Here is a 15,014-nt window from a genome sequence, read left to right on the forward strand (position 1 = left end):
AGTGAATCCAGCTATTCTTGTACCTTATTGATCTATACTATATTAATGTAAAAAATTAGAAATGAAATCAACTTTATAAAATAAAAAGTTTTATCCTTTTCTGCTGGTTTAGAAATCCATAGAAACTAATTCAATTTGGCCCATGGTTGAAAAGATAAAGCTCGAGTATCATTTAAGGGTGTGTTTGGTAGGAGTAAAAATGTCTTTTTTCCCTATAAAATATCTTAGTTTATAAGTTACTTTTATTTGGTAAATAAGCAAAATATTTATATATCATTTGGCAAAATATTACGGAGGTGAGAAGTGGATTCGAGGGTGTGTCTATAATTTCATAAGAATAAGCATAATATTACAAAAAATGATATCCAAAAAGAAAATTTAATTAATTTAAAGTTTAAACTCTTATAAGCGAAAAATATAATTTATTTGAACTTATTAATAAAAAAAACATAATTTGTGTATTCTATATATTTTTTAAAGACATATTTAATTATAATTAATTGATTAATGAAATATATGCACTTACACATTTCAAAGGTCAATGAATTATAATATACTTTTTAAATGATTTTATTAATTTTATAATCACCAATTGATCTCATCAAAAGTCTTTGTATGAATATGATGAATCAGCTTACATTTTGCCACGTGGATTCATGTGCCGACGAAATTCAAAACCAGCTACAAATCCTCAATATAATTAAGAACTCATAGTGAAACTCCACCAATTTAAGTGTATTGACTGATCTATCCTTTCTTTTTTCTTTAAATAAAGATTTATTGAATTGTCAAAAACCATCAAAATCAATCCCATTTCATAGAACCACATCAAACGTATTAGTGGTTTAAAACATAAATTAAACAAGGCTTTAAATTTGAATTGTTTATAATTTTTATATAATTGATTTTTTTTTAATTTTCAAATGATAATATATATTTTTAAATTATTTTTCATGAGATATAATAATCCAAATATGTTAAATTTATTCTAATATTTTTTCCATGAAAAGTTGACTTTTTATACAAGTAATATTCAATATTTGTTAAGAAATAATAACTTATAGCCTATTTTTATTAAAAATGAGGACTTATAAATTTAAAGGCCTAAGGCACATGTCTTTTTTTAACGCTATCGAATCACCCCTGAACCATATATAAGCGAAGAAAATATTGTATTGTATTATAGTACTATTTCTTCTGACCTAGTGCTGAAATTAAAACAACATTATTAGGTTATGGAAATGTACTTTCATCTATTGACTTTAAATTGAAGATAAGTCTTGATATGAAAGTCATTAGTCAAGTTAATTAAGTATTAAATTACTTAGCATATTTTATTTGAAAATGATATAAAAAGTATGTTTACTATTGATTCAAGCAATAAATATTGATGAATTCAAGAAAATACGAAAAATATAAGATCGATTAGATGAGAAATAAAAATAAATTAAAAGATTTATCTTTGAATTAGAATGTTTGAAGAGGATAATTCATTAGAAATGATGGATACCAATTTTTTTAAAATTAACATAATAAATAACTATGTTCAAGTGAAACATTCTAAAAATATGCATGTTTTAAAACTAAGAAGAACATATAATGTTTTTGTGTTGGTAGGTTAGATTTAGTTTAGATTAATTGTTAAACACTAAAAATTATTTGAATCTTCAATAAACACATTGCGATACTTGACAATTCGTTGGACACATGAGGATTGCTAGAAAGAATTGTATTGCAAAGAACTTTGATTGATCTTTTTGCTGATGGTTTTAACAAATAAATGTCCCTATTTATACTATTTACTTAGGCCTATTGAAAATTTTTTCACGTAAATTCATGAAATTCTAAGGTCTTTAATGACATTTTTTATATATCTGCAGATATTTCACGAAGAATTATTCTTTTTTTAATATAAACTTTTCATATAAATAATTTTACGTTACGTGATAACTATCATAGTGTCACGTAGATTGAAAAGGGATAGCAAATTATTAATAAAATAAGTTCAAAGTATTATAGAACCTTAGTTTAGTATAAGGGTGTCTCTGAGATTTCACACGGGTTAAGCAGGTACTTGTGCATTATTCCTAAATTTTAACTTGATGGCATGGGTTAGAGTTATAAATAATTTTTAAATTTTATCTTGAACTAGGCATGAAATGATGTTGAGAGGGAATTTGTATAGAATAATTCAATTTGAGTTTGAAATTAAGGTGTAGTAATAATTCAAATGGTGTATCTTAAACACTAAAATTAATTTTTTTCATTAATTAATGATAATTAATAAATGAAAGTTGGCTAAAACCTAGATGAGAATTTATGTAGTCAATATGATTAAATTTATTTATATCAATATTAAAACTTATAATCTCATGCTAAATGACTTATTGCAAGTATTTGCAATCAGATATTTAATGTCAATTATTTATTTTTTATCTTAGAATTTCGTATAAGAATCACTAAATTTCATATAATTTCAAAAATGTACCTTAACTCAGACCAAAAAATAAATTATTACATTTTAAAAATAGAAAATTTACAACTTATTTATAAGGGCAACTTTCTCATATAGCAAACAAAAAATTCATATTTGTATGCTATAACAAACTTTGCATAATTGCGCTTCATAGCAAACATAAAACTGTATAATTTGCTATACATATATAATTGTATAATTCGTTGGCCAAAATTGTATAATTTGCTGGCCTAAATTGTATAATTCGCTGGCCTATTTCGCTGCAATTGTATAATTTGTTTTTGCATACAGTTGAATTGAAGTATGTATATTACATAGTTATAAGTGTATAGCAAGAAGATATATGTTTTTCTCGCTTTATACAAAAACAGAAACACAATATATACACTTCTGTTGTATAAAACTAGAGAAAATCGTATTTCACTGCAATTGTATAATTCGTTGGCCTTTTTCTCTGCAATATTTGAAGTAAAATGTTTGTAAATTGTATAATTAAGTGTATAACACGAATATATACATTTTTGCATGTGTATATACAATTTTCTCTCGCTTTATACAAAACAGAAACAGAATTATACACTTCTGTGTATAAAGCGAGAGAGGCGAGCGAGAATGGAGAGTGGCGAGCGAGATTTTTGGGAGAGAGACGCTGGCAAATTTTAGCTAATGTTTGTTATGGAGCACAATTAAATCAAACCCTAGCTATTTCATTTAATTTAGGTTATTAATTTGCTATTATATACAATTTTTCCTTTTTATAATCCATCATGAAAATAATTTAAAATTCGTGATATAAAGATTTATAGACTTTTCACACGAATCATTTTATTATTTAACTAGTTCAATTAATACAGACAAAAAATATTTTCAATTCATTAAATTAAAAAACATCCAAATTAAATAAACTCCAAGGGGTAATTTTGTAAATCACTTAAAATTTCCAAGTTTTTTCTTTATCTCATTTACGATTCCTAAACGAGAAGAGATTGCTATGAAAAGTCCTCTGTTTCTCTCTCTTCGTTCATAAGCCACTCTCCTTTCTCTCAGATCCACAGCTCCAACAATTTTTTCATCGCAAAATGCCAGTGAAACCTCTCTACGATCTCGTGAATTCGCACTTCTGAAGGTACTACAACATTCCAGAAGAGTCGGTATACATATATTTGCACCGTTTAGTTTTCTGTGTCGGCCGGACGGACGGAGTAGTGTGAATGGGGGGAGTACCGTCAACGCCGAGGTTTAACGGTGGTTCGAGGCCTCATGAAACGGCGGAGTATCTAATTGGAGCATTTATTGGCGAGAAATCGTTTCCTCTTGCTTCTGATTACTGGCAGAAGCTTCTAGAGCTTCCTCTAAATCTTCATTGGTCTTCGGATCGTGTTCAGCAAGCTTGCCTACACTTTGGTACCTAACTATCTGTAATTTTTTAAGTTGTTTATTTCCTTGATTATTTATTATTGAGCTTTGTTGGTGAATAGAAAAGAAAAAGTTTAGTAGTTTAATTGTGAAGTTAGCTCGCATATTTTAGGTTCTGTTAGTTGGCGGCAACGAGTATCTGTAATGTCGTGTAGAAACTTCTATTGATGAATGGAGGTTGCTAGAACATTCACTTGTTAGGTTTAGTTACTGTGCAGCTTTCCGTGGTAGTCTGATAGTTAAATAATAAGCATTTTATGTAAATTGGTGAAATTGAGTGAGTGAATTTTGACCGTCACTGTTCTGAGGTAATTTATCAGGTGTTGGATGCTCCAAACGTAGCGCATTGTTAGATAATCTGACATGGGTGAGGCAACATTTTTGGAGAGTCCGATCAGCATAGGTTGGAAGTGCCTAAACCAATAGAAATGGAAAAGGAAGAAAAAATCATAATGTGCATGTGATTCTTACCACTGTTTTTTGAATTCGCCGAACTCTATAGTTGGCTCTTTTTGAGGATTTATCAAATGCTTAGTGTCTATACTAGTTGTTAGGCAGTTAGGGCTGAAGCAGCCATCAAATATGCCACTTGTGGAGCTCTACTCGGAGTATTTTTGTGCTCCTGCATACTCTATTTAATGTGGTAAGTAGCCTAGTTGACTCCCAAATCCTAAAACTGGAGCTGGTCACAACTTCATATGTCAACATAAAAATGCTCTATACCATTGATCCCCTCAGATGATGTTTTAGAACTTTTTAAATGCAATGGTCTTTTGATTCTGAAAATTTGGTGCATTTGCGCTTCCCAAGAGCCGGAGAAAGAAAACTCTGATGAAGATCTCTAAATGGATTATGCGTCGGTTTGAAATGGAAGAAATTGAATAGTAATTTCCATGTCTAATTTTTTTTTTGACAACGAATGTCTAAATTTCCTTCAAAAAGGGGATCATAATCTCCAATTAAAGAGCAAAATCTTCCAATCTACCTTTGTAAAATTTAAACAAACTGAAAGTTTAGGAGAGAGAGAATAATTTTAAGGTTGGTTTATAATTGTTCGAGTTTGGAGGAACACTGTGCCGTATAATTTGAATTTTGAGTATAATATGGCTTCTTACATATCCATCTACATATACTGTTAAATCTTGAAATGATAAAGGTTTTCCATAAGCTACTAGTTGATCAACATAAAATTTTGAAGGGGACAACTATTTTATTGGATGAACCTGATGTTCTTTTGATGTTTACTCTGAACTATTTTCGAAGTAACAAAGATGACCGAAGAAAGTGTTTACTCTCTGGTGACAGACAAACTTTAGTGTGTGTTATGGATCTGTTTGGAATACAATGACTACTAGTACGGAGTAAATAGGAGAAGATTTGGGAAGTAGCATCCCTAGGTTGGGTGCTTTTTGTAGAGAACCATATCTTTTTGAAAGGTTCTCTATTTAGTCTGCATCTTGTTGTGGAGTTTCCCCCGTGTTCTTAGTTATATATTTTAGATTACCCATTTTAAAATAAAATTTCACCTTTTTTAGGAAAATAAAGCAAAAAAAGGTCTTGCATCAAGCTTGTGTGGTGCCTCAAATGAGCTAGAGCACGGAATACCTGGAAATACATTTGATTTCTGTTGCATTGAATGTGATAGTATATCTGGATCTCTATTTGAAAAACCATATCTGGAATTTTTGTGTAATAGTATAGAACAAGGGAGGTAAAAAAATGAGAATTGTTATTGGATAGGAGTACAAAGTGGGAGAAGTTCTCCCATAGAGAGTAGAAATAAAATTGAAGATCAGTTATCCTAGGTGAAGTTACCCTGGAGCACATAAATTTTTTCCCTGAAGTTATTAATTGAAACAAGAAGAACTTTTAACTCCGGAAATTTTGAACAGATTCATGCAAATTGCTTAATTATTTAAGTTGATAAATCTATTTCTTATTGAAGACTAGTGCAAAAATTAGGTAATTCGACTTGGACCTCATGTTATGGAGAGTGTTAACTTCCTTCCAATGTTGTGCAAGTAAAAATTGTACTCTCTTCTCTGCATTCATGTGCTCCCTTAACATGCGGACGACTACTTTCAGGAATAATGAACTTAGTAGTTGGTATTAATTCCCATATTGCATTATTTAAAGATTAGAATTTTATTTATTTTTGATAAAATGATGTAAGCATGAAAGAATTGGGTAAAGCATACTGTGAAACATGGTACTCATTCTACTTTTCATGTTTTACGTCTCATGCTACGCATATTGGGTTGTAGGTATTTTCTTGCTTATATATAGTTATAAGTTGTAAGATGTCGCTCTTTCATCTTTTATGACTTATCAGCAGGCTATTGGCACTAACCATATAAATTCTTTATCTGATCCTCTTGTTGTGTATTTTCTTTCTATAACTTCCCTGTTTAATATTTCCACAGCCGATTCTTGCTCATGAGTGGCAACAAATTATTTCGATGTTTATTCCACCTTTTTTTTTCTTTTGTTGTGGGGATGGGTGGGGAGTGGGGCATGATGAGCTCATGCTATGATCTTCTAATGCCATCTGCTGTTTCTTGCAGCTCAGAACAATTGCTACACAAGGCATCTTGCCAAAATTTTAATTCACCTATCTTGGTGCTTGGAAGAGTGTGTTTCTACAGCCGATGCTTCTTCATCAGCTTATGTGAAAGCTCTCAATGCAGTCTACGTCTCATCTGTTTTTCTGAAGCACCTCATTGAGAATGCTAAAACTGACAACTTCGAAGATCTATACATGTCCCTGAATGAAAGTGAGGAAATTCCAAGTGATGTCCCTAAAGGTAATGCATTCACAACATGATTCATTCATTTTTGGTTAGTGGGACTTTTCTGATGTTCTTATTTATATTCCTCTTTCCGTGTTCTCTCTCGGAATATATCTTCTTTTTTCTTTTGTGCGTGGGAGGGCAATGGGAGTATGTAGCAACTTAAGTGATCACTACAGTATTTCAACCTCTATGACTTAAACAAAGTGAATGTGTGTGCTAATTGTTCTAAGATTAAATATCGTGGATTCCTTTTTTATTTTATAAGGTATATATATAATAGAGTCTCTTCTAAACATCATATTCACTGTTCAAAACAGTGTTACTATGTAGTCTAATTTATGAAAAACTCGAATGATTGTCTCCAATTGTAGTGCAATTTTTTGGACTCATATTAGGGTAAATTAAGAAATTTTGTGTTGCTTCATTATGGATGAAATTGAGCAATACCTTTGTGATGACCAAATGATTATTTAAGGTTCTAACTCATATCTCTTGTAGCGCTGATTTCAGTAGTTGAAGTTGAGCCATACCTTAGTAGTGACCGGTAAATTCTTCCAGGTTCCAACTTGTGTCTCTTATATAGCTTATTTCAGCGGGGGTAGCTTTCATAAACTGTTCTTTGCTGATTTTGATCTGGTTGAGTCTCCTACGTTTGGGAATCACTTAATTTTTTAATCTTTATGCTCAGAGCTGTCCAGGAATCCATGTCCTTTACTTCCTTACTCTTACCACCATTCCTCTTTCATTTTCTTTTACAGAACAGAGTATTGAGCATCTTGTTGTGAATAGTGTGCTTAATTTTCTTGGCAGGGTAGATGTAAGGTATGTTGAGCTTTGTGCAACTAATATCTTCTCTGATAGCTTGCGAGTTGTTTCCCTAATATTGTGTGGTTCTTGTGACAGCTCTGATACATATCTTCTACATTACGAGTTGCTTAATTTCATGCTTGTTGCGTTATCAACTCAGCTTCTTTCTGGGCCGTCACTTGGAGCAGATGATATTCATCCTTTCTTTGATGCAGCAATGTCTCAGGTCATCATTAGTTTCTCTCAGTAGATATCTCTAAAAATATTGAAATCTTATCTATTTGCTCTGGTATTTGCTGCAAATTCCTTGGCAAGCATGAGCCACTTCTGAATGTAATTTTTTTTTCTTCAGCCAACTTCTTTGGTCAATCTGGCTATACGTAAGCTGCTTGTTAACTACATCACGCGGCCGCGTTTCCCTCTGAAGGCTTCATCATACTATATATTTTCTGAAGGATATCGTCCTGGAGTTTTACAGAGAGTTGGCTCTGTTGCAGGTAGGATCAATTGATTAATCCCCCCCCCCCCCCCCCCTCCTCCAGTGTGTAGCTCATCTCCTTTCTCCCTTTTAACCACATCCATTCATATCTGCATTCTGTATGATCTTTATGTTTATTTTAGCACAAGTTTGGTTCCTATTTGGCTATTTATAGCCACATTCCCAAAATACCCATTCTATAAAATTATTCTTGTTCTTTTATTCATGTATGCAGCATTACGCAGTCATTGTTGAATCCTTCCATCCCCAATTCACTCAGTTATTAAGCCTTTTGTTTAGTCACTGTGCTGTCCTATCACTCTCATTGAAGCTTGCCTTTTCCATTGAATTGCAGCAAATCTCGTGCTGCTGCCGTTGAATTTCTTTGCAAGTTCAAGCAATGAAGCTTCCAGAAGCCCATTGGCAGACAACAGTCTTAATATTTTACTCATCCTTGTTCATTACCGCAAGAGTCTTGGCATCGATCATTTCAAAGATAAAATTGACTACAGCAGTACAGATTCACTACCAAAGGAAGAATCCTTCTTTGAGAATCCTTACTGCAAGGCCCTTGAGAATGCTCGGGATATTGAATGTTAGAACGATTCTTTTTCCGTTCTGGTTTCCCTTTTGCTACTTCATGAATTTTATTCCTGATTCTAAGCTTTTTTTATGTTCTCTCAAGCAGTTGATCGTGTCGATGTTGAGGGGAATGCACCTGGTGGTCCGGTTGTGAGATTACCCTTTGCTTCTCTTTTTGATAGCCTTGGCATGTAAGTGTTAATCTATCTCACTTGTTGATCTAAGGTGACAGCTAAAAGTTGCTTACACTGTAGGATTGTAGCTCCTATTTCAATATGAAAATTGGCTATGCACAAGGAGTTTATTTGTGACCTTCTATATCCCCGTGGCAGAGAAGATGTTCTATTATTATAATACTACTTCATATTATAATCTTCTTTTTTCCTGATAAGTAAGGTGAAATTTTATAGACTTATCAGCATAAATAGTATGCTGGTATGAAAAATTGTGTAGCATAAAAATAGTTCTCACAGATCATGTAGAGAACTAATCAGTTGATCATGACTCTACATTGTGACACATCTTATAAATCTGCCATGCTGGTCCAAAAGTTAAAATTAAGAAATACAATTGAACATAAGAATACATTGTCCTCTGTCTTAAAAAATTTGTGAAAAAATTGCTCAATTCTTATATGATTCACCAAATCTTTGCTGGTATTGCATTCTAAACTCTTGAATGTGTGCCCTTCAGACTCTTCTTTGCCAGCCTTTTAGAAGCTCCAATGTGGCTCTTGGCGTAGTCTTCTTTAAACCCAAAATGTCAAAAAACTGTGTCCCAAAGCTGTGCGTAATCTTGCAATGCAAAAAGAAGATTTCTGTCTTCTGGATTCTCTTCACAGAAAGTAGGATCTACTAAAATGATCAGCTTCGTTGCAAATTTGTGTGTGCTAAACATGCATTGCCTACTTCTATGTTATGATCTGAGGGCATAAAATATGTTTATTTGTATATTTGATGATATAATTGTTCACATACATCATTTGGCTGTGGTTTGAGTGAGTGGGCTTGCAACTATGTTTTCAGGTGCTTGGCTGATGAGACTTCTGGACTTCTGCTTTATTCACTCGTTCATGGGAATTCAGATTTTCTTGAGTATGTGTTGGTGCGGACTGATCTGGATACACTGGTAAAATATGATGGCTTATGTTATATTTTTATTTCTTACTGATTAATGACAGTTGCTTGTGGATATCACTCCCACCAATCACTTTGTAAGGAAATCAAGATTTTAGAGTGTACATGATGGATAAGGAGAGTATCAACAATAAAAGTGTAGCTAGGTGTAGTTTGATCTCTTTCAACTGCTTGCGAAGCGAGTTGTTGTATTTATGGAATTGAGGTCTTGATAATAATGTGGACTGTGATCCTTGTTTATCTATTAACAGATAGTTTTTTGTGTTTTGATGAAGAGCAGATACATGGTTATCCATTAGCAGATACTGAATTTTTTCCACATATTTTTCTTATCCAGTTTCCAACTTCCTTTTTGAGAACCTCACTTTCCAACTGTTCTCGCGTTGCTAAATATAATTTTCTGCCCCTATAGTTAGAATTTAGAATCTTACTGTCTGTTTGAATATATCAACAGTTGATGCCTTTGCTCGAAACACTGTATAATGCACCTAGGAGGACATCCAATCAGATATATATGGTGCTGATTATCCTTCTTATACTTAGCCAAGATTCCTCATTCAATGCCAGCATTCATAAACTGGTAAATAAAGAATCTCTCCACCTTTTTTACATGTAAGCCTGGACTATCTTGATTCTACATCTTTCTGCAGGTGCTGCCCAGTGTTCCATGGTACCAAGAGCGTGTTCTTCATCAGACCTCTCTTGGTTCTCTTATGGTCATAGTTTTGACGAGGACAGTGAAATACAACCTATCTAAGTTGCGGGTATGATATGAATCGTCTGTTGGTTTATTATTTGCACTTCCTTTATTTCATATTCTATCTCTCTACTATTTGTTATCTCTTTTATCTCTTCTTGGGTGGGAAGATAAATTGTTTCTTGATATTTCTGGCAGTTCTACCAAACATTTATTTTACACTCTTTAACTGTTACACCTATCCTCATCATGATGTACTGTCATGAGGCAGTATTTTTAGTCATCTACTGAAACATCTACTTGAATTGCTGTAATGAGCAATTTGGGTAGAGCAATACAACTTCATGGACTTGGATTCTTGACTTCTTTTTGAGCACGGGGTGCATAATTAAAGTCCATCCTCTTTACCAATTTTGTGTCTCTTTTACTGGTAATTTGTTGGTGTGTTTCATGATGAAGTTGATCAAACCATGAAAGCCGATTTCAAGCATGTGTGTTCTGATGCATTTAACAGGATGTTTACCTTCATACAAATTGCCTTGCAACTTTAGCTAATATGGCACCTCATGTACATCGCCTAAGTGGTTATGCATCACAACGTTTAGTGAGCCTATTTGACATGCTTGCACGCAAGTAAGTTTCTTGTTCCTTGTGTTTACTAGTGAATTTAAAAAAAAAAATTTGGTTGATTGATTGTTATTATGATCTTGTTCTATAATGTAGGTACAACAAATTGGCAGAGATGAAAAATGATAAGATGCATGTGCTCAATGGTGAATCAAAGGAAGAAAATAGTCTCCAAGAAGATACGGTGCTTCACACTTGGCCTTTAGCATCATTTATACTTTCTTTATTAATTGCTATCATCTAGCATAATTGGTACTTGATGGCATTAAAGTTCTTCAAATATTTTTGCAGGCAGCTGAGCTGCATATTTATACCGACTTCTTAAGAATTGTTCTTGAGATATTAAATGCTATTCTGACCTATTCCTTGCCGCGGAATCCTGAGGTATCAGTACTTTTGATCGTCAATAGTTGTTTGTTCATGAGGATAAGTTGCTTGTTGCAGCTTTTATTAATTGCATTCCCAAACTGGCAGGTTGTTTATGCAATAATGCACAGGCAGGAAGTTTTTCAGCCATTCAGAAGCCATCCACGGTTCAATGAACTGCTTGACAACATATTTATGGTATGCTTATTCTTTTGTGTTTGCAGTTCCTATATTTTTGAAAAGGGGTTCCTTGAAAGTGGGACTTACTTTCTACTAACTGAAAATAGTTCAGTAGTGTAGTGTGGAAGGCATATGATTTTGTGATGTTATTTCAAGGTTTTGGACTTCTTCAACAGTCGCATGGATGCCCAAAAGATGGATGGGGAATGGTCTGTAGAGAAAGTACTGCAAGTGATTATTGTTAATTGCCGATCTTGGAGGGTTGACGGACTAAAGGTAGAATGCTAATTCATTTAATAGTTATGCCAACTTATGATTACTTGATTGTATCTGATTATCATATTTGTTGGACACCAGATGTTTACCCAATTGCGTTTCACATATGAACAAGAGAGTCGTCCTGAGGAGTTCTTCATTCCATATGTGTGGCAGCTGGTGTTGTCTCGGAGGTTGGTTTTCATAGTAAACACATTTTTTTTGTTATAGTATCCTTTAATTCCATGTGCTTTTCCAAGTTTTATATCTTCGTTTTTCTCATTTGTTTTGAAACATGTTATTGATTGAATCATATACAGCACAAGTGGATTTATCCTCTTATGCCTATTTCATTTATGGTTGCGGATGTAGATTTTCCCAATTTGTAACTCATTTGTTTTTTTTCTTTTCTGCAGTGGTCTCAACTTTTCTCCTAGCAGGATACATCTTTTCCCGGCTGACCTTCCTCTCCAAGTAAGTATGCTTGCTTATGTACTTGATTCGACCCATCTTATGTATGGTCTATGGTTGTGCTGGGGGATTTTGATGGATGCCAGGATATTTTCTTGACCATGTTAGATGGTTTTCCTTAGTACGGTTTACTTTTTTGACTGAATTAATATGGTTTGTTGAGCCTGGATTTATGTACACTGGGTTTCTCTGTTTATCGCCTTCTCTTTTTTATTTACAAAGTGTGCGTCTCTCTCTGTCTCTGTCTCTCTGTTTGTGTTTGTTTTTATTATTTAGATGTCCAAAGCCATCTTTTATATGCTTTCCTGCTCTTAAAAAATGTCACTTATAATCCTGTCCACAAAAGATGACACAAGCTCGTCTTTGTGGAATATTACATATATGGCCCCCCTTAAAATTAAAATTGTATGTTCATTTACTTCTTCAAAAAAATAAAATTGAAATTTTATGTTTCTTCGGGATCCTTCTATGTCATCTTGGGAGTTTGTTCGGCATTGCATTTCAAAATAATTTGTTTCGTCCCCTCTTCTGTTTCATTTTAAATTTACTTGACACTAATGTCGAGCATGATGTGCGTTTTGGAAGGGTAGAAGTGTTTTAAATGTTTTTACTGGTATGTAGTTATCTGATTATCATGGTTTTTGAGTATATCATTCACTGAATCGTTCCGTGTTTGAAACAGGATAGTATTGGCAAGGAGGTTGAAAATCCTCAGAAAGGTGACATGAAAGGAAATGAGTTAAAGATAGAAGTACCAGTTTGACGGGTTGTCGTCTCAGAAGGCTAAGCTGTGTATATACATACATGTATCTATAGATATGTATTCTTGTCATTCTTTTCTGTTCATAACTTAAAGAGTAGAAGATTTCTCTTACAGCTGAGTGAATTGAAATACCAACAGTAAAATAAATATGAAGTACTGGTCAAGGATAGGCTTATAATATAGTTCTACAAGGTAAAATAATTCCCATTAGATAAATTTTGAAGAAGAAACTATGCTATCTGATTACCATTTTGTACTAAGTGTTCAACATGAAGCGACTGTTGAAGTGAATACATCCTCCAGACTATATAAGTTGGTGGTTGTCAATAGTACAGTGCAAGACAAAAATTTTTACCTTTTACATTTGTCGAACATTTTGTATGATAAGATACACGGTGGTACAAAGATTATTACATCAGCTTGAAATTGTTATTGATATTTAGTGAACAGTATATATTTGTATCTGTGTTAATTAGGTAACAACGAGATGTGGTATAGTTACTAAACTCAAATAACAGACCAACAAATAAGTACTTAAAAGTCAAAATGAAAAACTTTATATACTCATTATATATTTACTTAGACTTGGAAAAGCCCAGCTCCCTTAACATATTCAGTAAAAGCTAAAGCAACTAATCCCAACATAGCAAATCTTCCATTCCAGATCTCAGCATCAGCAGTCATAATCCCATCAGATTTAGACTCGACAGTAACTCCTTGGAACAATGGGATTAGTGAAGCCAAAGTCAGCAATGCACTTGACCCCAAGAACCATAACAATCCACCATTTGATAACTGTGCAGATAAATCTGCACCATTAGCTAGCTCCATACCAATGGCTGCTACAAATCCAATCATGGCTAGCCTACCGTTAATCCTTTCAGGTGCCGGACCACTGAATGAGAATATATCGATGAAATTGGTGCTTGGTTTTGGCTGTTACACAAGAACACGTGTAAAAAAATTTAATAAAATGTCTTGGATAAATGCACTTGCCATCAATGTTATGGTTGAAAAATGCCTCTATAGACTGAGGCTTTTGAATTCAGTTTCACCTATAGACTTAAATCATATAAATTAATTTGTCAAAAATGAATTCAAAAGCTATGTGAACCTTTTAAGAATTAAAGATACCAACCTTAGCAGGTGTTGGCTTGGGAACTGTAGCAGAGTAATCAGTTGAAGGGGTCGATGACTCTTTCTCACCCTCCTGCAATTTTTCAAATTTACATAGTTTGAATCTCGATAAATGAAAAATATATCGTAATCTGAAAGTACTGTTTCATTTTATAAAAAAAAAAAAGAGTTTAAGATCTATGCACCGACCTCAGCCATACACTTAACACTAACACGAGAAGTCCTATGAAGGCGTGGCAAGTAACAGCTAGGAACAAAGTGATTCAACCCATTTTTATTTTGTGACAACTTAAGTGGACTACCCAAAATTATAGATTGCATGGCAAAGGAAGTCATTATTTTTCTTCTACTTGAGAGATAATGCTTTACTTTTTAAGGGTTGAAAAAAGGTGAAGAAGTACTAGTATTGTATAGTAAGCGAACCTATTAATTTACTTTGATTCACTATTTCTGCCAAAGTTGGTGCGGATTTATAGTGTGCTAAGAGAGGGAGAAGACAAAATGGGTGGATATTTTAGGAGCCACGTAATTCAATTTTGGGCCTTTAAAGATACATAAGTCACGTGGACTCATTGAGCTTTTACTAAAAAGTAACAAGGTGATGTGGCTTGCTAATTCACCCCATATATGTCAAGAACCTCCTAGAAGTTACTAGGACTTATTTATTGCATGATTGGAGTAAATTTAATGAAGGGATAACTTTGTAGAATTTTTTTATTTTTTTTACGTTGGAGCTCCGGTTAAATTCGCATCGCGTTTTATAGGGCCCATTTGAAGGGCGATACTCCTAATAAAATTTTCTTTATATGCAGAATTCCAACCTGAAACTTC

General features: G+C 33.4%; 2 protein-coding genes across 2 annotated transcripts; one reads left to right on the plus strand and one right to left on the minus strand.

Annotated features, from left to right (window-relative positions):
* Positions 1–3,442: 3,442 nt before the first annotated feature.
* LOC101256218 (uncharacterized) lies at positions 3,443–13,498 on the plus strand. The gene is made up of 18 exons (XM_004247553.5): positions 3,443–3,880; positions 6,457–6,696; positions 7,443–7,506; positions 7,588–7,717; positions 7,844–7,988; positions 8,325–8,564; positions 8,658–8,742; positions 9,577–9,679; positions 10,142–10,267; positions 10,338–10,451; positions 10,899–11,017; positions 11,108–11,195; positions 11,303–11,395; positions 11,486–11,575; positions 11,714–11,833; positions 11,915–12,006; positions 12,229–12,286; positions 12,966–13,498. The coding sequence occupies exons 1-18, from the start codon at positions 3,688–3,690 to the stop codon at positions 13,044–13,046; spliced, it is 2,181 nt and encodes a 726-aa protein (XP_004247601.2). The 5' UTR covers positions 3,443–3,687; the 3' UTR covers positions 13,047–13,498.
* On the minus strand, positions 13,401–14,628 carry ELIP (early light inducible protein). Its single transcript, NM_001320256.1, is given in 3 exon segments — positions 13,401–13,982; positions 14,185–14,256; positions 14,373–14,628. Coding segments are annotated over 3 exon segments (576 nt in total). The 5' UTR covers positions 14,520–14,628; the 3' UTR covers positions 13,401–13,625.
* Between the last annotated feature and the right edge of the window lie 386 nt (positions 14,629–15,014).

The sequence above is a fragment of the Solanum lycopersicum genome, chromosome 9, assembly GCF_036512215.1.
Source record: "Solanum lycopersicum chromosome 9, SLM_r2.1".
Taxonomy (NCBI): domain Eukaryota; kingdom Viridiplantae; phylum Streptophyta; class Magnoliopsida; order Solanales; family Solanaceae; genus Solanum; species Solanum lycopersicum.

Bases quoted from the DNA above. Each gene is read 5' to 3' on its own strand.
- LOC101256218 (XM_004247553.5), top strand. From the start codon at position 3,688: ATGGGGGGAGTACCGTCAACGCCGAGGTTTAACGGTGGTTCGAGGCCT. The intron at 9,680-10,141 runs GTAAAATATGAT...ATATATCAACAG, and splicing joins GGACTGATCTGGATACACTG to TTGATGCCTTTGCTCGAAAC. The intron at 10,452-10,898 runs GTATGATATGAA...TGCATTTAACAG, and splicing joins ACAACCTATCTAAGTTGCGG to GATGTTTACCTTCATACAAA.